Source organism: Rhinatrema bivittatum, chromosome 13 (genome assembly GCF_901001135.1).
Source record: "Rhinatrema bivittatum chromosome 13, aRhiBiv1.1, whole genome shotgun sequence".
NCBI lineage: Eukaryota > Metazoa > Chordata > Amphibia > Gymnophiona > Rhinatrematidae > Rhinatrema > Rhinatrema bivittatum.
In genome coordinates this window covers 83,060,253-83,080,800 of record NC_042627.1, presented here as the reverse complement: position 1 = coordinate 83,080,800, position 20,548 = coordinate 83,060,253, and the positions used below count along the sequence as shown (strand labels likewise).

The following is a 20,548-nucleotide window of genomic DNA, read 5'->3' as shown; positions in this document are numbered from 1 at the left end:
TCTTTTTTTATCCCATGCTTTGTCTCCTCGTGCTGTTTTTTGCCTGCACTGGGAGATAATTCCATGCCTCCTAGGTCCTTCAGATAAAGTTGCTCACAAGGCAGATTACATTAAAGAGAGAGAGGGTACATTAGCATGTGGTAGTGACCTGAAGTTGAGGTTTATCTAGGGCGTAATAATACCTATGCCCCTTTCACACTCCTTTCATGACCCTTTGGTCTAGATTTTTTTTTTCTGCTGAAAAGATATTTGAATGCCTTTGCTATATTCGTCTCTTCTTTTTGATGCACATATTTAAGTCCTTAAGTGTCATTTTATAGGGCTTACAGTGCAGGCTCTGCACGGGCTCTGTCAGGGATTGGCAACCCAGAAGTACCACAGGTTGCTGCATGAGCACATTTCCACCTTCACTGTGCTGTGCCACCTGAAATTAACATTTTCAAACTCCTTGCAGCAGCTGGCCATTGCCTCGCCTCGCCTCACAGTTCTGAAACAATCACACCCATGTTCTCAGCTTCGTTGCACATGATTGCTTTATGCTAAAGTACTGATTTCCAGGTGCATGACTGCTGCTTTGTATTAAATTGTATTTATTTATTTATTTAAAATCTTTTCTATACCGTCGTTAAGCGGGTGCCATCACAACGGTTCACAATAAGGCACAAAAACTATGTTGAAAAAGTGTCTGGAAACAGGTGCCATCCAAAACACTGTAACATTATATCAGAGTAAGTACTATTTGGTGAGTGTTATAAGTCATGTCTAGTTTTTCTAACTCTGCTAAAAGTTTGGTGTTACTTAACTTTAGTTCTTTGTTGTTTAAGATAAAGGTGGAGATTAGAATATAGGCGAGGAGACGCACTTTAAGAAGGAAGGAGTGTGTCTGTGTGGGTGTTTGCTTGACCGTACCTAACAGTTCCCTGGGTTCTATTCTCCATTCTCTTTGTGATACGCTTGCTTAAATAGCCATGATTTTACATTTTTTCTGAATGTTTTGATGTCTCTTTCCAATCTGATTTCTACCGGCATGGTGTTCCATATTATCGGTCCTGCTAGTGATAGGGCCATGTCCCTTACTTGTGTTAATCTGGCTGCAGTGCTTTGTTTGCTGACCTCAGATTTCTGTGGGGGGTATGTAAGCGGAGGGCTGTGTTCAGCCACTCTGCTTTTTCATCATGTATTAATTTATGAATGGTGCATAAAGTTTTGTAGTGTATTCTTTGTTCAATGGGTAACCAGTGTAATTCTATTAAGGTTTCAGTGATATGTTCTCTCTTACTTTTCCCAGTTAAAATTCTTGCCGCTGAGTTTTGTAGAATCTGTAATGGTCTTATTGTGGTGTATGGCAGGCCCAGTAGGAGGGCATTACAATAGTCGGTACTGGAAAAGATTAAGGCTTAGACTGATCGGAAGTTGGTGGGCGTTAGTAGTGGTTTTAATCTTCTGAGAGTCATAAGTTTGGTGTATCCTTCTTTTACTTATTGAGATATATGTTGTTTCATACTTAGTTCTGGGTCGATTATCACTCCCAGGTTTCTTACTTTCTCAGCTAGATGTATTTTTTGGTTGTTGAGTGTAATTGGGTTCTTGATGATTGTTATGTTTTTTTGTTCTAGGTGTAAGAAATCGGTTTTATCTATATTGACACTAGTTCCATTTGGTTTAGAAGTTGTTTTATTATATCTAGGTACATGTTTGCTATGTTTAGTGTTTTTTCAATTGTGTCGTCAATTGGAAGTATTAACTGAATATCATCGGCGTAGATGTAGTGCGAAATTCCTAAACCTGCTAGTAGGTGACATAATGGTAGCATGTATATGTTGAACAATGTGGCGGATAGGGCAGATCCCTGTGGAACTCCTGTTTTGAAGGTTTATTTTCTCTGACATTACTTCTTTGATTTGTACTTGGAAATATCTGTTATTTAGGTATGATTTAAACCATTTGATTGTCAAGTTGCTTAGTCCTATTTCTTCTAATCTATTTATCAATATGTCATGGTTAACTGTGTCGAATGCCGCTGAAAGGTCAAGCATTACTAAAATGTACTGTTTACCGCTGTCAAACCCTCTCATGATGTTGTCTGTTAGTGCAAGTAGTAGTGTTTCAGTGCTGAAGTTTTTGCGGAAGCCATGTTGTGATGGGTACAGTATATTGTTCTCTAAGTGTTCTGTTAATTGTTTTTGTATGGCTTTTTCTATTAACTTTGCGATTAAGGGCAGGTTTGATACTGGTCTATAATTGCTCATGACTAGATGATTGCTGTTTTTTTTCTTTAGAATTGGTTTTACTATTGCTCCTTTTAGTGAGTCTGGCATGTTTCCTTCTTTTAGTGATAGGTTAATGATTTTTGTTAGAGTTGGAGAGACTGTTGGCTACTTTTTTCAAATCTGTGGTTGGAATTGTGTCTTGTGCATGTGGGACTGGGTTTAGTTTTTTTAGCATTGATTCAACTTCAATTTTGGATATTTCGTCGAATGCTTCCCATTGTTTAACATCTCTTTTTTTGCATGTTAATTTTTTGTTTATTCTAGGGATTTTTGCTTTTAGATTCGTGATTTTGTCATTAAAGAAGGTAGCTATTTCATTACATTTGGTTATTGGTAGTTTCTGTGAATTGTCATTTTTGTCAGTTGTGAGATTTTTTACTATGGTGAACAGGGTTCGTGGATTGTTTGCGTATTTCTCTATCTTAGTGCTATAATGTTTTTTAGCGTTGAGAATTACTTGTTTATAGTAGGCTAGCTGTTTTCTGTATTTAGTCAGGTTGTCTGTTTTATTACTTTTCCAGTCCTTCTCTTTTTTCCTAAGGTTTCTTTTGATTATCTTTATTTTTTCGTTATGCCATGGATTTGTTTCTTTGGGTTCTTTTATGTCAATCCTTTTTATTGGGTTGATCTCGTTGGCTAAGTTTTTGGTTGTTTGTGTCCACGCTGTAATGGCGGACTCACAGTCGGTGCAGTCTATTACGGTTAGTTTTTCTACTAGTTTGTCTTTTAGGGAGTCTATGTTGAATGGAGGGCGGTATTAGTTGCCAAACACTTGATCATGCCTCTTCTTGGATTTTTCTTCCCTTTTCTGCTTCATCGGCACATCTTAGAACTAGAAGAGAAACCTGTTTACTAGCCCCTCTACAATAGAACTTATGAAAATATTGAGCAGAATTGTCCCCATTACTAACCCCTGATGTGTTCCACAGATCCTCTACCACTGTCCTCAATCACTTTACTAGTTGAGGCTTGCTGCCAGTCCTCACGTCTCTCTCCACAGCGTGCGACCATAGCCCAGATCTTGTCATTCTTACAGCGAGGGCTGGAGACAGGATTAGCCTACAATTTTCTCTGAGTTCAGGTGGCAGACTTAGGTGCTCTAGTTCATCATCGGGATGGCCCTCCTCTTGCGACACACCGGTTCTTGAAGGGAGTAAAGCATGTGAAACACCGATTCGCAATTTATGCCCAACTGTGGTGCATCAGATTTTGTAATCTGCTGTATTCAAAATATTCTGCTAACCAGAGGCATAACTAGGCAGAAGCAAGGGCATGCATTTGGGCAACAAAAACTCAAGGGAGGAGTACAATACAAGGGGGTAAAGTTCCATACACAAAACAAGTGCAGAATCTGTAGGTGATCATAGATGATCTTAATGTGGAAAAGCCAGCAAGAAAGGTGATATTGCCTATCTATGGAGAACCCTGTTTATGGAAAGCAAACTTGCTATGCAACTTAAATTTTATAAATTAAAAATAAATTGAAATTTTGACATTAAGAATTACAAGATTGCCAGATTAGCTCACATGCCCAATTCAGCAATTACAATGTCATGAATAACGTATTACAAGAACTCTTAACCTTTCTTCCACCATATTATAATCCTCAGCTAATAACATTTCCAAAAAGACAGTTTTCTTATCATTTGGGGCATAAATTGAAGCCAAGGTAACCTTATGAGTACCCAACTATGCTTTTAGTAGCAAGTATCGATCCATAGCATTAATTCATCCTCAAATTGCCTTACACCTACTGTTTTGAATTTGTGTCACACCTCCCCTTCTGATTTTAAAATGAGGTACCTCCAAGAACACGTTAGTTTCTAAAACATAAGCCATCTTCAGTTAGACATTAGGCTAAGATAAACAGTTTTGGAAATGCAATAGTCCCTTCTGTCTGGGCCACTCAGTTAAAAGATGTATGCAGTCACCTTTTTCTGTTTAATATGTGATCAAATACACTGGGGTTGATCTCCCCCCCTACTCTTGCGTTTAGACTCTCTGCAACAGAAATTACTAGTTAAACTGAAGGTTAAGATGTTTTTGTACCTGAGGAAATGGTATAAAAAGGCAAGAACCTCATGACAGATCAGACTTGCTGAAAGCCAGACAATGAGAGAAAAGGTGTATGCCCAGAATCTGCCAGTCGCTATAAGAACTGGAATTGGAAAGGGATTTATTTAAAGTTTGTTTTCTTTCTTAAGCGCATGAAGCCACCAGGGCCTTTGAAAATGATACCTACAAACCACAAGGAAGAGGATGTGACTTGGGACTTCCTTCACACCTGGAGAGCAGCGAGCCAGGTAAAACTGAGCTGATATCCCTTCTATGACTCGGGGGGAGCAGCAGGTCGGGGATCACTGTGCTGATGGCGCTCCTGCGCCCCAGGGGGTTGCAGTGAGCAGGAGAAAACCGAACTGTTCTGAACATACCCAGATCAGTCCAGACAAGTAGGTTTATGCATCCCTACCAGCAGATGAGGCAGAGAACAAAACTTTGAGGCACTGCTACTTAACTGAGAGCGCCACCTGCAATTCCTCAGTATTTTTCTGTCTCCAGCAGATGGTAGAGGTGCAGACCTGCAGTTCTGGCTGAGACTACTTTTGGAGACTTAAGGAGCAGTAATTTGCTCCTCGAAGTGCTAGGTTCCTTAGTGGCCCATTCCTCGGGTCGAGCCAGGCAACCAGGTGGTTGGATACCTCTGCCTGCTGGTAATGGAGTCCTTGATAGCCAGGGGACTGGCTCCTTCTGGGACTCAAGAGGTCCCCTTCTGACAGCCGTTGCCTTCAGTTCAGGGAAGTATCCCATCTCTTACTTTGGGATTTATTTATTTTTTTTAAGTACAAAGTAAGTGGAAGAGGCAGTCGGGGTTCGGCATTCTTAGCCAGGGCAGTAGACAAGTGGGAGCTACCGCTAGGACAGGAGGGGAGTGTGAGGAAGCTGAGCTGTGCTTTTCCCTGGTGGGAACACTTGTAGTCGGAGGCGCTTTTGTTTGGCTGGCACAGGCTGGTGTGCTTTCTCGCGTGCCACTTGAGCAAGTGTGCTGTGTGGCCCCTTGAGAGTGTTTCATGTGCCACTTGTGGAAGTGCAGCGGTGCGGCACCAGAGGTAGCCACGTGGTGTGGCCTAGTCGGGTCAGCGGCTGCTTCACTCCCACGTGACGCATGGCAGCAGTACCGTGCATGGCTGTTTGCGAGGCCTGCGGGCTTTGGTCAGCCTGCCTTAAAGCCACTTCAATCTGCATGGGCTGTGCCTCGTGGGAGGAGGATTCCTCCATGGGAGGCTCCAGGACCAGGAAGGCCGCCTGTTCTCTGAAGGTTACGGTTGTGGTCAAGGGGAGGTCTGTGGTGCCCTCAAGGGGAGCGTGGCCAGGGTATGTCCAGATGGGATGGAAGTGGGACCAGGAAGGGGGAGCGGACTCGGAGGACGAACCCCTTGTGCAAAGGCCCGAGAGCCCAGGGGGATTTTCGCCAGAGTTTTGCTTATGCACAGAGCCTTCCTGGCTGGGAAGAGGGCAGATATCCAAAGATTTTGGGCCCAGCGTCCAGGTCTGTCCAAGTGGCCGAGGACAGCAGGTGGTTCTGTGGATCCCCTCATGTGCCTGGGGTAGCGGTGCAAATCAATCGACCTCAGGACTTGGATGATTCGGGCAACATGCAGGAGGTTCCGGTGTTTCCGCAGGGGGTGGACCTGTATATGGATCCTGTTGGGGGACAGGATCCTGACCCTGATGCTAGTAAAGATGATCCAGATCTGGATGAAGGACCCCCTGACAGAAGGAGATGATCCTCGTGTGGTCCGCCTGTTCAAGAAGGAGTTACGCCCTCTCATTCCCCAGGTGTTGGAAGAATTGGGGGTTAAGTTAGCTCAGGAAGAGTCTGACAGTGAGGGCGTGAATCCGGTTTTGGATGGTCTTCAGGGTCTTCCTAGCACTTTCCCCGTGCCTAAGAAGGTCCAGAAGCTGATTAGCCAGGAGTGTGACTCCCTGGAGGCAGGCTTGGTTGGCAGGACTACGGCAAAGCTTTATCCCTTGATGGAGGTCCATTTGGATCAGCTGAAAATTCCAAGGGTGGATGCGGCGGTTTTGGTGGTGACCAAAAACACCACCATCCCGGTGTTGGAATTGGCTGCCCTGATGGATGTTCAATACCGCAAGTTGGAAATCCAATTGAAGTGGATGTTCGAAGTGTCTGCTCGGAGTCTATGAGCTGCAGTGTGGGCCTGCTTATGCTGGGTTCAGAAGGTACACGATACGGCTTCTACTGGGGCCCTTAGTTCCATCCAGGCAGCGTGTTTGAAAGAATACTCTGAGGCAGTTATTACTATTTTGCTACAGGCCAGGAGAACATCCACGTCTGTAGCTTACGTCAGAGTGTGCAGAGTATTTGTCATGGTGTCTGGAGGAAAGTTTGTATCCTCTATGCATGGACGTGTCTCAGATCTTAGCCTCTTTACAGAGAGGATTGGCCAATAGGCTGGCTTACAACTCGCTTCGAGTGCAGGTAGCAGCCTTAGGATGTCTTTGAGGTAAACTTCAGGGGATGCCGTTGGCTTTATATCCGGACGTCATTTGTTTTCTGAAGGGGGCGAAGCATTTGTGTCCTCCAGTCCACAGGATGTGTCTGATGTGGAAGCTTAATTTTGGTTCTTTGGGTACTATGTGGACCTCCTCTTTGAGCCTTTGAAATAGGCATCTTTGAAGGGTCTTATCCTGAAGACAGTTTTCATGGTGGCGATTTTGTTTGGCCAGATAGATTTCTGAGCTTCAGGCGTTGTGTAGAGATTCTTTCGTGCAGATTATTTATTTATTTATTTATTTATTTATTTAACAACTTTTAATATACCGACGTTCGTATGGCACATCACGCCGGTTTACAAGTAACTCAATTAAAGGAGGAATTACAATGAACAGGGGGCGGGGGATGGGAGCAGGCCAGAAAGAGGGGAGGGCTAAGGGAGACAGGAGAGGAGAGGGAAAGATAGGTAGCGAGAAATAGAGAATAAAGAACAACCATAAAAATAAAAGGAACTTATTTACAGAAGGATCTATTTACAATAGTTGCAACTAAACTAAAATCTATTTACAATAGTTGCAACTAAAGTAAAAAAGATTATGGACAATTGGGTCTTGTTGCATATGGTACCTTCCTTTTTTACCAAAGATCTTCTCTTCCTTTCATCTTAACTAGACGATGGAGCTTCCCGCATTTCTACATTTGACGACAGAGATGCGACATGCAGGGGAACTTCAATTATTGGATGTTTGTTGGAACCTGTTGCATGTTAAGGTCACTATCTATTTGAATGATTAGATCACCTTTTTGTCTTTAGTGGAGCAAGGCAGGGAAGTAAGACCCCTAAGGCCACAATTGCGCAATGGCTGAAATAGACTCTCTTCGGCATATCTCTGTAAAGGTCTAACCATTCTGGAGGGATTGTGTGCGCACTCTACTAGGGTACAGGCAGCCTCCTGGATTGTGTGTCAGCTGGTATTTCTGCAGGAAATCTGTCGTGCAACAATATGGTCTTAGCTTACACTTTTACCAAACCTTGAATGTTTGGGCACCAGAGGAGGCTACGTTTGGAGAAAGTGTATTACGAGTGGTTCTTTCAGGTTCCCGCCCAGTGTAGGGGAGCTTGGGTACATCCCACTCGTCTGGACTGATCTGGGGTATGAACAGGAAAGGAAAATTGGTTCTTACCTGCTAATTTTCATTCCTGGAATACCCCAGATCAATCCAGAAGTCCATTCCCTTGACTTTGAAAGACTTTTATTGCTTCTGGGTGTATATAGTGGTTGTTATATATATGACAGCAATTTATGGTTGAAGGTTTTCATTTTCCTTTGTAGGTGAAGGATCCAGTTCAGAGGTTCCAACCTTTTTCCCTGCTTGCCTTGGAAGTGGAGTTAGGTTAATTTTTGCGGGTATTCATCTTGGCTTGGTTACAGGTCAATAATGAGGGACTGCAGGTGGCACACTCGCTTATATAGCAGTGTCTGAAAAGCTTTTATTCTCTGCCTCCATCTGCTGGTAGGGATACAAAACCCACTTGTCTGGAATATGTGGTAATGAAAGAGAAAATTAGCAAGTAAGAACCCATTTTCCTTTTGGGGAGTTGTTAATGTTGGTATGATTTCTTCTCTCCCACTTACGCACTCTATCTTGCTGCAGGTTTTCTGGTTTTTGTTTTTTTAATGCAGTTTTTCCTTCAGGGACTGCATGGAAACTAGTAAGGAACTGGATTTATTTCATGTGTGTTCCTCTAGACTTTCTCTACCTTCCTCATGCACAGAAAGATGCAGTCACAATATATACAGAGGGTTAACCTTCCACTCTTTCTTCTCCAATGATTCAGGCTCAGCCAAACCGTATCAAGCAGGTGCCGACTTCTGATTATCAGAGGTAATACTGCAAATCTTTAGTAGTTTTTGAGAATCCTTTTTTTTTTTGAGAATTTTCTTTGTGAATGATTGTTTCCTGTGGGTGTACAGGTATAGAGGTGATGTGAAGAAGATGCGCCTCCAGCAAGGAAGTGTTGCCAAGGTTGTGAAGAATCGTATCTTCTCTCTGACCTTCCTCCCCAGTGAGAATAGGACGTTGGTGGCAGCTGGAGACAAATGGGGCCAAGTTGGAGTCTGGGATGTGGTAACACTGTGTTTGGTTAATGTTCATGTTGCTGATGTGTGGATTGTTTGAGCGGCAGGTGGACAGGAAGAGGTGCAAGTTATGCAGAATTGAAGGAGTCATTGCAGTTTAAACTTAGCTGCTGCCTACCAAAGTAGTTTTGAGGCGTAGCCATTCAGTAATTAGCTCTATCTTTGATCCCCAAACCACTTCGGACTGGACTCCTGGCTTCAGCCTCCTGCTCTTCCTCCACTTCACTTACCTTGTATTTGGCACAGAGCTGTCTGCTTTGGCATCCTTGCCCCCTACCCTTGTACTTGCACTGGGCTGTTGCTTTCAGCCTCTCCCCTTCAGGTTTTAACAGTAAAGCCAGGTTTCTGTTCATACTTTATGCTAGTCGTCTAAGGAAATACTGCAGAATCATGGCCTGCAATGTTTTGACTTCCTCCAAACTTTGATTTTGCAGAGTCAGAGCAATGTGCTTATGTTTGAGCCCCATTGTCGACCTGTTGCTTCCCTGTTCTTTTCTCCAATGAACATGGCTCATTTGTTGTCCCTGAGCTATGACGGGAGCATTCGCTGTGGAGATGTTACACAAGCCGTTTTTGATGAGGTGAGTGAGGTTCTATCGCCTTGTATGAATGAGTGCTATTCTCTGCCTATAGTGATCAAATACCTCTGGGCTAGATTTTAAAAGGTGCGCGCGGGAGTAGATTTGTTCGCACAACCCGGCGCGAACAAATCTACTCCCGATTTTATAACATGCACGCGCTGCAAGGGTCGGCAGCCTGCGCGCGCCGAGCCGCGCAGCCATCCTCCATTCCCTCTGAGGCCGTTCCAAAATCGGAGCGGCCTCGGAGGGAACTTTCCTTCCGGCCCCCCCCCCCCCCAGCCCTAACTAATTCCCCCACCCCCTACCTTTATTTTACAAGTTATGCCTGCCCGAGGCAGGCGTAACTTGCGCACGCGGGCCGGCTGCCGGCGCGCCGTGTTCCGCTCCGGGGGCTGGTCCGGAGGCCGCGGCCACGCCCCTGGGCTGGAACCACGCCTGCAGCCCCGCCCCCGGAACACCTCCGATGACGCACCGGCCGCGACACGCCCCCCCAGGAAAGCCCCGGGACTTAACGCACGTCCCGGTGCCTGTGCGCGCTGCCGAGCCTATGCAAGATAGGCTCGGTGCGCGCAGGGGGTGGAAGGGGCAGCTTTTCGGGGGTTACGTGCATATCTTACGTGCGTAACCCTTTGAAAATCTGCCCCTCTATGTACAGGGGTCAGGCTGAGCCATAATTGATTTTATACCATTGAGTGCAATATTGGCGAGATGTTAGAAGGTAATAGATCTGATAGATTGGAAGTTCTCCATAGACAAGCAGGACTTAATTCAGCCTCACATGTGAGTGGCCCACATGGACATGCTCTCTTAAAGCTCAGAAAGATCTAGAAGCCTGAGTATGTGCAGATCTTCCTCTGCTGATGCATGGATGTCCGTTGTTTTTCTTCCCTGTAGCATAAGGACTTTGCTGTCTTTCTGTTTGCTGATATTTCCCTTAGATTTGTTTTTCCTGATTTTCCTTTCCCAGGTTTTAATTTAATTTGGCAAAATCTCCTTTTTAAAAAAATGGTTTTCCCCCCTCATGTTTATCTTATTTTTCTTCATTTTTGTAATGTCAGGACTTGAGACTTAACGAGAAGCAATAGTGTGTTGCAAATAGTCTTATGGTCTGATAACTCATATAGTGACCAAAGGTTCCTGATGATAATATCAGCAGTGTTGCAAATAGTCTTATGGTCTGATAACTCATATAGTGACCAGAAGTTCCTGATGATAATATCAGCAGTGTTGCAAATAGTCTTATGGTCTGATAACTCATATAGCGACCAGAAGTTCCTGATGATAATATCAGCAGTGTTGCAAATAGTCTTATGGTCTGATAACTCATATAGTGACCAGAAGTTCCTGATGATAATATCAGCAGTGTTGCAAATAGTCTTATGGTCTGATAACTCATATAGTGACCAGAAGTTCCTGATGATAATATCAGCAGTGTTGCAAATAGTCTTATGGTCTGATAACTCATATAGTGGTCAAAGGTTCCTGATGATAATATCAGCAGTGTTGCAAATAGTCTTATGGTCTGATAACTCATATAGTGGTCAAAGGTTCCTGATGATAATATCAGCAGTGTTGCAAATAGTCTTATGGTCTGATAACTCATATAGTGGTCAAAGGTTCCTGATGATAATATCAGCAGTGTTGCAAATAGTCTTATGGTCTGATAACTCATATAGTGACCAAAGGTTCCTGATGATGATATCAGCAGTGTTGCAAATAGTCTTATGGTCTGATAACTCATATAGTGACCAGAAGTTCCTGATGATAATATCAGCAGTGTTGCAAATAGTCTTATGGTCTGATAACTCATATAGTGACCAAAGGTTCCTGATGATAATATCAGCAGTGTTGCAAATAGTCTTATGGTCTGATAACTCATATAGTGACCAGAAGTTCCTGATGATAATATCAGCAGTGTTGCAAATAGTCTTATGGTCTGATAACTCATATAGTGACCAAAGGTTCCTGATGATAATATCAGCAGTGTTACAAATAGTCTTATGGTCTGATAACTCATATAGTGACCAGAAGTTCCTGATGATAATAGCAGTGTTGCAAATAGTCTTATGGTCTGATAACTCATATAGTGACCAGAAGTTCCTGATGATAATATCAGCAGTGTTACAAATAGTCTTATGGTCTGATAACTCATATAGTGACCAGAAGTTCCTGATGATAATATCAGCAGTGTTACAAATAGTCTTATGGTCTGATAACTCATATAGTGACCAGAAGTTCCTGATGATAATATCAGCAGTGTTACAAATAGTCTTATGGTCTGATAACTCATATAGTGACCAAAGGTTCCTGATGATAATATCAGCAGTGTTACAAATAGTCTTATGGTCTGATAACTCATATAGTGACCAGAAGTTCCTGATGATAATATCAGCAGTGTTGCAAATAGTCTTATGGTCTGATAACTCATATAGTGACCAGAAGTTCCTGATGATAATATCAGCAGTGTTACAAATAGTCTTATGGTCTGATAACTCATATAGTGACCAGAAGTTCCTAATGATAATATCAGCAGTGTAATTGCAAACCTGGTATTGAGGAGAATACAGACAGACAATGTATAAATTCTAACAATACCATATTTAGACAGATACAAACATGGCCCAGGATCAAAGCGCAAACCCAGTAATCAAGAATTTTAACTGGGCCTTCAAAACAAGCCAAACAGCCATCTTTTTTGCTATCTCTGTCCACCAAGTCTCCCCATTATTTTACCCCTTAATTACCCAGCCTTCTCCCCACCCCCCTCAGTCCCTGCTCAGAGTAACTGCAGTCATGAATTGGAATGAGTAAGTTCACTGTTCTCGGCATCGCAAAGTTAGCCCAAACTTATATATAGCATTGCCTACAAAACATATAAACATGGTTGCGAGGGAATCCAATTTGGTATAGGAACAATTTTAAATAGGTCAAAATCAGTTTCAGCAATAAAATTCAATGCTCCTCTGTTCCTATCAGTTTTGGAATGAAACTGCTGACATTAACATCAGGATTTTTTGATTGCTAACTATTGTGTTGCATATTTTACATATTCTTTGTAGGGCATAAGACTTGCCATACTGAGTCACGCTAAAGGTCCATCAAGCCCAGTATCCTGTTTCCAACAGTGGCCAATCCAGGTCACAAGTACTTGGGAGGAACCCACAAAAGGTCGATAGATTCCAAGCTGCTTATCCCAGGGATAAGAAGTGGATTTCTGCAATTTCACCTTAATGGTTTATGGACTTTTCCTCCAGGAACGTGTCCAAACCTTTTTAAATGCAGCTACAGGAAGAGCCATTCAAATCTTGCTCCAAGTGCAAACATACGATGTTAACCCTTCACTGCTTGGTCCGGGTCCGTCGTATGATGTGAGTAACTGTGAGAGATTTCAGTTACCCCAGTATTGATTGGGTCAGTGTCTCATCGGGATATGCTAGAGAGTTAATTTTTAGATGCCATAAATGACTGCTTCCTCTTCATCCAGGCAGGCCAGTCCAGTTGGGTTTACACACGCCAACCAGCAGGTGGAGATGGAGCTCAACTCATTCGCAGATGTTACACTCATATATCGCACTACACTGCCAGTATTCTCCATCTCCAGCAGATGGTGGACATGCAATCGTAGGTCTGTCAGGAGTGGGATGGGTCGGGGGGGGGGGGGGGGCCTCATGAGGTGACAGGTCTCCCTCCCTCAGTTGAGTTTACCCCTGTTGTAGTGGCCACTTACAGAGGGAGGTTGAGAGGTGAAGGCAAAGAGCCTTCTCCCTCTGAAAGGAGCTGATTCTCTTCCAGAAGAGTAAGGCAATCTTTGTCTCAGCCTCTTCCCCAGTTTGTCTACTTCCCCCTTGTTTTGCCTCCATGGGTGTCTGGCAGTTGGGAGAATGTTTGTTTTTGGCACACTGCTCCTTTAAAATAGTTTGTGTACTGGGGAGACCTGAGGAGGTGAGAAGCTGCCCTACACAGACGCTGAACTCAGGCAGGTGCAGGGAAGCTGCTGACTCCTCCTCGCCGATGTCGTCATCACTGCGTCTGGCTGCGTAAAATCAAGCTGGTTTAAGGCGCGCTGCCATCGGCACGCAGCCCAAGGAGCGAACATAAGGAGCCTGTCCCTTGTGAGCCCCTTGGGGAGCCCTGTGGGAACCCAGTGGGACCTAACAGTCTTCAGTAAGAAGATCTCATCTCCCAGATCAAACAAGTAAATATTTTGTTTTTGGCTACCATATGGGTAAGAAAAGAAAGGGAGAGAACATGTCATCTGCAGTGTTATCTACTGCTTTGGTTTCTGGGGTTACTCCCATCTACCAGCCACATCAGGGAAGCTCTTGGGAGTAGACCAAATGGACTTCCATTGGTATCTCCCCTGAGCAATGGGTGCCTTCTTACCCCTGAAGATTGTAATCCTCCTTCACAGCCCCTTAATGTTTCTGCATCCTCTGTGGCTTCTCTCCCTCAGGGCCTTGTTACTGGTAATTCAGGGATAGAAGAGAGATTGGGCTCAGGAGAGACTTCAAGTACTGGATCTTTCTTGGAGGGAACATAAGGAGTTTTGCCATCTCCCATTCTGGACAGAGATGTTTTAACTTCTGGGAGTGAGACCGTCATCTGTTTCTTCCTCTGTCTCTATCAATATCTGTGGCTTTGTCTCCTGTTGTATTTTCTGCCCCTCAGAGGTGCTAATATTTCTTCTCAAAATATTTCCTTAAATGATCTTGCCTCTTCTTGCAATAGGACCTGCAAATAAACCCAGACCTTGGGAACAAGTAACTGCAACAATCGGGAACCCGACTCTGCAGTTTCAATACTCTCTCCTCCGAAAGATACACTCTGCCGACCAAGGTGTCGAACCGAGCACCCAGATACTCCAAAGATAGTGTCAGGATCAAGTGACTCTTTGCCACGTTCACTACCCAGCCGAGGGACTGGAGAAGATCGAGACTCTTATGAACCAGTTGGCAACAAAGGGCCTCAGACTTCGCTTTGATAAGCCAGTTGTCCGGATATGGGTGCACTAGAACACCTTCTCTCCGCAGCGCCGCTGCTACCACCACCATCACCTTGGTGAAAGCGTGTGGGGCCATGGCCAGACCGAAAGGAAGGGCCTGAAACTGAAAATGCTGTTCCAGAATCATGAAGCAGAGAAAATGCTGCAAGTCCGGATGGATGGGAAAGTGGAGATAGGCCTGGATGAGATCCAGTGAAGCCAGAAACTCACCCTTGTGAACCGCTATCACTGACCGCAAGGTCTCCATCCGGAAGTGGGGCACCTTGAGCGCTGCATTTACCTTTTTCAAATCGAGAATCGGATGAAACATGCCCTCCTTCGAGACCACAAAATCGATGGAATATCTTCCCTTGAGAACTTCCGCCGAGGGAACTGAAATTACTGGCCCCAGGCATTGGAGATGATCTAGGGTCTCCCATACCACTGACTTCTTGCTCATGGGACCGCAGGGGGAAATTAGAAACAGTTGGCGAATGGGCTGAGCAAATTCTGAAGCATGGCAGTCTCTGACCACACTGAGAACCCACTGGTCCTGTGTAACTCTGGTCCACTCGTTGTAGAACTGAGTCAGGTGACCTCCTATAATAGGAACGATGGAGTGGACCAGCCTCGCCTCATTGTGAGGACTTTACCTCCAGTGGCTCCTTGGAACGGCCTCCGGGCACTCCGAAAGGACTGCCCCCAGGATGGACCCTGAGGAGAGAACTGCCTCTGAGAACAGAGTGTAGCCCTCAAGGGTTTTGATCTCCTATCGGAGCGAAACAGAGACTGCACCTGAAGAAACCTTTTGGCCTTAGGCTTATCCTCTGGTAACCGGAGGGCCTTATTCTCTCCAAGTTCGTCCTTCCAAAAAAGGCGAACCACCTTTGGGTCATCCCCCTCAGGGACTGAAGCGAGCAAACAATTCCAGTCGACCCGGATCCACCAGGTTGACCAGGACATCCTGATCAGGGTTCACTCCGGGGTCCCCAGGAACCTTGAGCTTAACATCTGACTCCTCCTGACCAGTACCTGAAGAAGGAGGAGGACCGAGCAGCCCCTGGACCTGGGAGGTTTGACTGAGCCTGGAGCCATGCTGCCTGGGGACCCCCGAAGGGATTTCGGCCTGGTGGACAGGCAGGGTCCTGGAAAACTGAGACCTGCACTCTGCTTGCTGCCTTGCCAAATAGGCATCATGCAGCAGGAGAAAATCCAGAGAGAAAGGCCTCAGCAGGTCTGCCCCCCGCGCAGGGAGCTGGGAACCAGTAACCTATGCCTTACTTCCTCCTCCCCATCTCCCTGATCGAGGCCGGAGTCGGAACAGGCATGGGGGAGCGTCCCACTCTCCCCCCACCCCTCACCCGCGGTGCGGAAACCTCCGACAAGGAAAAGAAAATGGCCGCTGTTCCTGCGTGAAAAGAGGAAAGATCAGGACCCTGGCCAGAGCCGTGCTGAGCGAACAACTCGACCGCAGAAGAGCCCCGACGCCATTCTGCCCCCTGCGGACCCTCAGCCAAGCCCACCCCACACAAAGGCCCTGCTGATTGAGCTGCACACGAGCAGAGCCACAGGTCATTGCAGCGGAGAGGGTGACTGCCTGTGCCAGAAATAAACCTACCTTGCTCCAAGATCAGACCCCACCAAAGCCTGAAAGGAGGAGGAAGCCACTCGCACAAGAAGTTTTGCCTGTGCTCAAAATTTCTGCTTCTGGGGTTTTTTTAATTAACAAAACCTTTATTATAGAGGCATCAGCCTAGACCTGCAATATAAAAGAGTAGAGTGCCTCTTTTAGAGAGAAAGAAAAGGGGGGTATCGGAGCTTGCAGCCAGCAGAGCGGCCTCGTGAATGGGAGGGATCTGGACCACCAGATCCCCACGGGCACAAAGGTCGAGCACTCAGAGGTCCCAGACCCCCTGGCTCGCCCGCCTCGACCGGTCAGGGTAGAGCCCCTTAGGATTCTGTATAAATTGCCTCTCTCTGTAAAAGGCGCTTCTCTGCAGACCCCCGGGAGGAAGGCTCATAAACAAAAACTGCCCAAACCACAGAAGTGCAGGTTTAGCACCATCCACCATCTGCTGGAGACAGAGAAATACTGAGAACTGCCGGTGGCACTGGGGTTTATCAAGCAGCGTCAGTGACACTTTCTCTGTCTCCATCTGCTGGCGGGGATGCATAAACCCAGGAGTCTGGACTGATCCGGGTACGTACAGGGAACAAAAATTAGCAGGTAAGAACCAGTTTTCCTTCTCCATGCCGGGCTTCATGTGATGTCACCCATTCCTGCTGTCCTAGAACACCTGTTACAGGTAAGCAGCTTCATTTTCTGTCAGAGCCATGGCAGCATCGGTGGCTCAGATCTTCAAGGCTGCGACGTGGAGTTCTCTCCACACATTCACATCCCACTACTGTCTGGATGGGGATGGCTGATGCGACAGTAGGTTCGGCCGGTCTGTCCTCCGGAACCTGTTTGGGATAAGAGAACCCAACTCTCTCAATCTAGGACCCATCGTTTGGGTTCAGGCTGTCTCCCCCTCTGTTACCAACAGCACCAGTGTTTTGCCTGTCATCTGGTTAGGTGAGGGTTGGTCCCCTTTTTGTGCTGGGGAGCAGCCTGGAGCTAGGGATTCATCCATGTGTGAGGACCACCATCCTGCTTGTCCTCGGAGAAGGAAGAGTTGCTTACCTGTAACAGGTGTTCTCTGAGGACAGCAGGATGTTAGTCCTCAGGAAACCCACCTGCCAGCCCGTAGAGTTGGGTTTCTCCTATTTTTTTTAGTTTTATTTGTAATTCTGTGTTAGGAGACTGAAGAGGGACCCCATGTGGATTGTGGCATTGCTGGGCAAGCTCAGTTGTGCCAGTCAAAGTTCTAGACATTTTGACACAAGTTTTCCGTGCCGGGCTCCATCTGTCACCCATGCGTGAGGACTTGTATCCTGCTGTCCTGGGAGAACACCTGTTGCAGGTAAGCAACTCTCCTCTATCCCTGGGACAGAGTAACTGGAATTAGATCTGTTTTATGGGGTCCGTTGGGTACTTGCGATCTGGACCTGCCACTGTCGGAGAGAGGATGGCAATTCTTAGGTTTTTATGTTGTAGGCAAAAGATAAACAGCCCAGAGGGAGGTTGTCTGGTGTGCACTGGTAGATGCAGCTGGACGGAGGGATTCAGAGTCGTCTTTCTCCAGCTATTTCTGTGGCTATGGGCAAGAATAAGGGGAAGATACAGAATCTGCTCTCTCTCGGGCAGGCCCTGTGGAGGTTTTCATGCTTTCAGCTAACTCGAGGACACTGTTGGCGGTAGTGATGAGCAGAACTGGCTGTGTCCTGCCCAGATGCTGAAGTTATGTCTTGATTGGGCTCTTGGCCTAGAGATTTGTTTGTGTGTTTCTGTGTCTTCAGGCACCTTTGGTGTCTTAGAGCAATGCTGGACGTGTGGGGGCAGGTCCTAAAATACCTCGCCCCCAGCTGGGGGGTTAAAAAAAAGAAAATCTGAGGAGGAGGTGCGGGGTCCTTTGGGAGAGGAGCAAGAGCAAAGATGTGGAGGGTAGGGGGGTGGGGGTCTCCGACCTGTGGACCATGCACCACTATTTATAGCCACTTGAGAAGGAGTTTGGAGGATGTGTGTGGGGGGCGGGGGTCCTGGCCTGGCTTGGCCTGGCCGGGCCGTTTTGAAGATACTTGGTTAAGTGGCAGACAAGACTGGATAACTTTAGACTTGCTGTGAGGCAGGTGGAAGGTTTCCTCAGCTTTCACTTGTATATGGCTAAGTTATCCACATAACCTAGGCCTGCCCTGGAACGCCTTCTATTTTTTTTTCTTTCTCTCTTTTTTTTTCAGTCCAGCTAGATTTTAGCTGGTAAAGGGATCCAATATTCAAGTTTTGACCCCAGGATTATGTGTGGATTTGTGAAATTTTGGGGGACAGATTGAAATAGAAAATGTAAAAAATCCAACACAAAGATAGGAATAGAAAATGTTGGTGGCAAGAAATGGGCAAATGTGATGAATACTGAAAAGCAGAGAAATAAGTGCTGAAAGCCGGAGAAGGGGGTGGCACAGAATGGATGGAAAGAGCCCGGTGAGGGGGAGAAAAGTGGATTTACCCCTCTGGCAACTCCGTGTCTCTGGCCATTATCTGTCCCCCTGCGGCAGCCCGGAGTAGCAGGAGCATCGCTTTCTGGTTTACCCTGGGCCCTTGCTTACTCCCCTGCGTAGCAATAATAATGCACAGCCACGATCTGAGATATCTCAGCCAAGATTTGTAAAAGGACTAGAAAGTAGTAGTGGAACGGCGAGGCCTGAGGCTTGGAATTAGTGCACTGCTTGTTGCAAAGCTTTTAGAAAAAATGCAAAGAAGAGAATATGGAGCGGAGGAGAGTGCATAACTAGTTTTATAGTAACAGTCAATTTTGTCTTTCTGCCTAGGTGTACCGAACCCAAGGAGCCAGTTTGTCTTCCTTTGATTTCCTCTCTGAGGACGGTTCCACTCTGATTGTGGGACACTGGGATGCAGATGTGGTGGTGGTGGACAGGAGGACTCCCGGGACCTCTCATGAGCTCTGGGGACAGATTGCTTCTAAGATTGTCCGCACTGTGCATGTGCACCCTGCCCGTCGGCACTACATCTTGACAGCTGGAGCAGAGTGAGTGCACAGTGCCCCTGCTGAAGCCTCTTTCCATTTCTCTTCAGTCGGCTTGTGCAAGTGCCTCGACTAATTTATTAATCACTTACACAAAGCCTTAGCGACGTACAAAATAATGTGCATAATACAAACATGTAGGACGATCGCCAGAAAACAAAGAGAGGACAATAGTCCTGGATCATGAAGTGTGCCAAACCCATTGCATAGCCACGGCCTGTTTAAACCAAAATGTTTTCAACGTAGATTTAAATGTCTATTAGTTGTGTTTCTGGAAAAGAGTTCCAAATAGTAGGAGCTGCACAGCGACTAAGGCCCAGCATGTGGCTGGCAGTCAGAGGAAAGAAAAAAAAATAAAACTACTGTAAGGAAAAGGGAAGAAAAAAGCTGCAGCTCTAGAAAAAAAATAACTTACAAAAACTGAGGAGAGAGCAAAGCTGAACACCATGAGAAATGGCTCCCACAGCCACACGGCTCTGCGGAAAAACGACTGAGGGGACTCTGACTACAGCTGCCTATGCTCAGTCTATTTCTATCCCGTATTGGGGAAAAAAAAAAAGTACTGCACCTTCAGTTTAGCATCGGTGGCCTCTGCTTGCTCTGTCTGTTTTTGTACCTTTGTCAGGTGCTGGCAGGACTGACAGAATGCAGTCCATGGGTGATCTGTGTAGGCCGCTGAGCCTGGGGACTTGCCTGAGTTCTACCCAGGCAGGAGTTCCATGTCATTTCACCGATCGGTCGGCATCGGTGGAGGTTCAGACAGTGCAGAGATCGAGGACCACACTGTTCTTGTAAGGGGAGAGCTCATCCTCCCCACATTAAAAGGAACTTGTCTCCACGGGCAGGAGCCTGGACCATGTAGCCTCCCCTCCTGCTGGCTGGCGATGGCAGTTCAATCTCCTTGTAAGAGAGGGTGAGCAGCAGCCTAGGCAAGCAGATTGCTGCTGCACCTTCGGTGCCACGATGAGTAATGGTTGCCCGTGCACATTGCACCATTGATCTGACGCACTGATGTCAGTTCTATGTCGGGGACCAGAACTGCCATTGAATACCATGGTCAGCCTTGATGCTGTCGAGGTGCCAGGATGCCCTAAATGCTATCGGGGTGCATGACTGCCCTCGATGCCGTAAGGGACTTCACGCCCACAGATGCCTATGGCACAGGAGTCATTGTGCACCTTGTGACAGCAACCTCCAGTGTCCGGGACCAGGTCTGCTATCAAGCACCATGGTCCCCCTCGCTGCCATTGAGACTGTGTCAGAGTTCAGAAAAGGCGTCACTTTATATCCAGAGTTGACTGAAGGCACGACTAGTTGCAGGTCCTTATGCTGATGAAATCTGGCACTAACATCAGTTTGGTTTATAATTTACATTCATCTGAATCCTGGAAAATGTAGCACTCTGTGCTCCCTGAAATG

The 20,548-nt window shown here is 46.1% G+C and overlaps 1 protein-coding gene across 1 annotated transcript in view; it reads left to right on the top strand.

Annotated features, from left to right (window-relative positions):
- Nucleotides 1-20,548, top strand: part of WDR76 (WD repeat domain 76) — a 54,951-nt gene that overhangs the window by 24,965 nt on the left and 9,438 nt on the right. Inside the window, exons 5-9 of the mRNA XM_029575864.1 lie at nucleotides 4,475-4,573; nucleotides 8,627-8,673; nucleotides 8,763-8,916; nucleotides 9,362-9,508; nucleotides 18,915-19,132. Coding sequence (XP_029431724.1) covers nucleotides 4,475-4,573; nucleotides 8,627-8,673; nucleotides 8,763-8,916; nucleotides 9,362-9,508; nucleotides 18,915-19,132 — 665 coding nt within the window. The remainder of the gene's footprint in view (nucleotides 1-4,474; nucleotides 4,574-8,626; nucleotides 8,674-8,762; nucleotides 8,917-9,361; nucleotides 9,509-18,914; nucleotides 19,133-20,548) is intronic.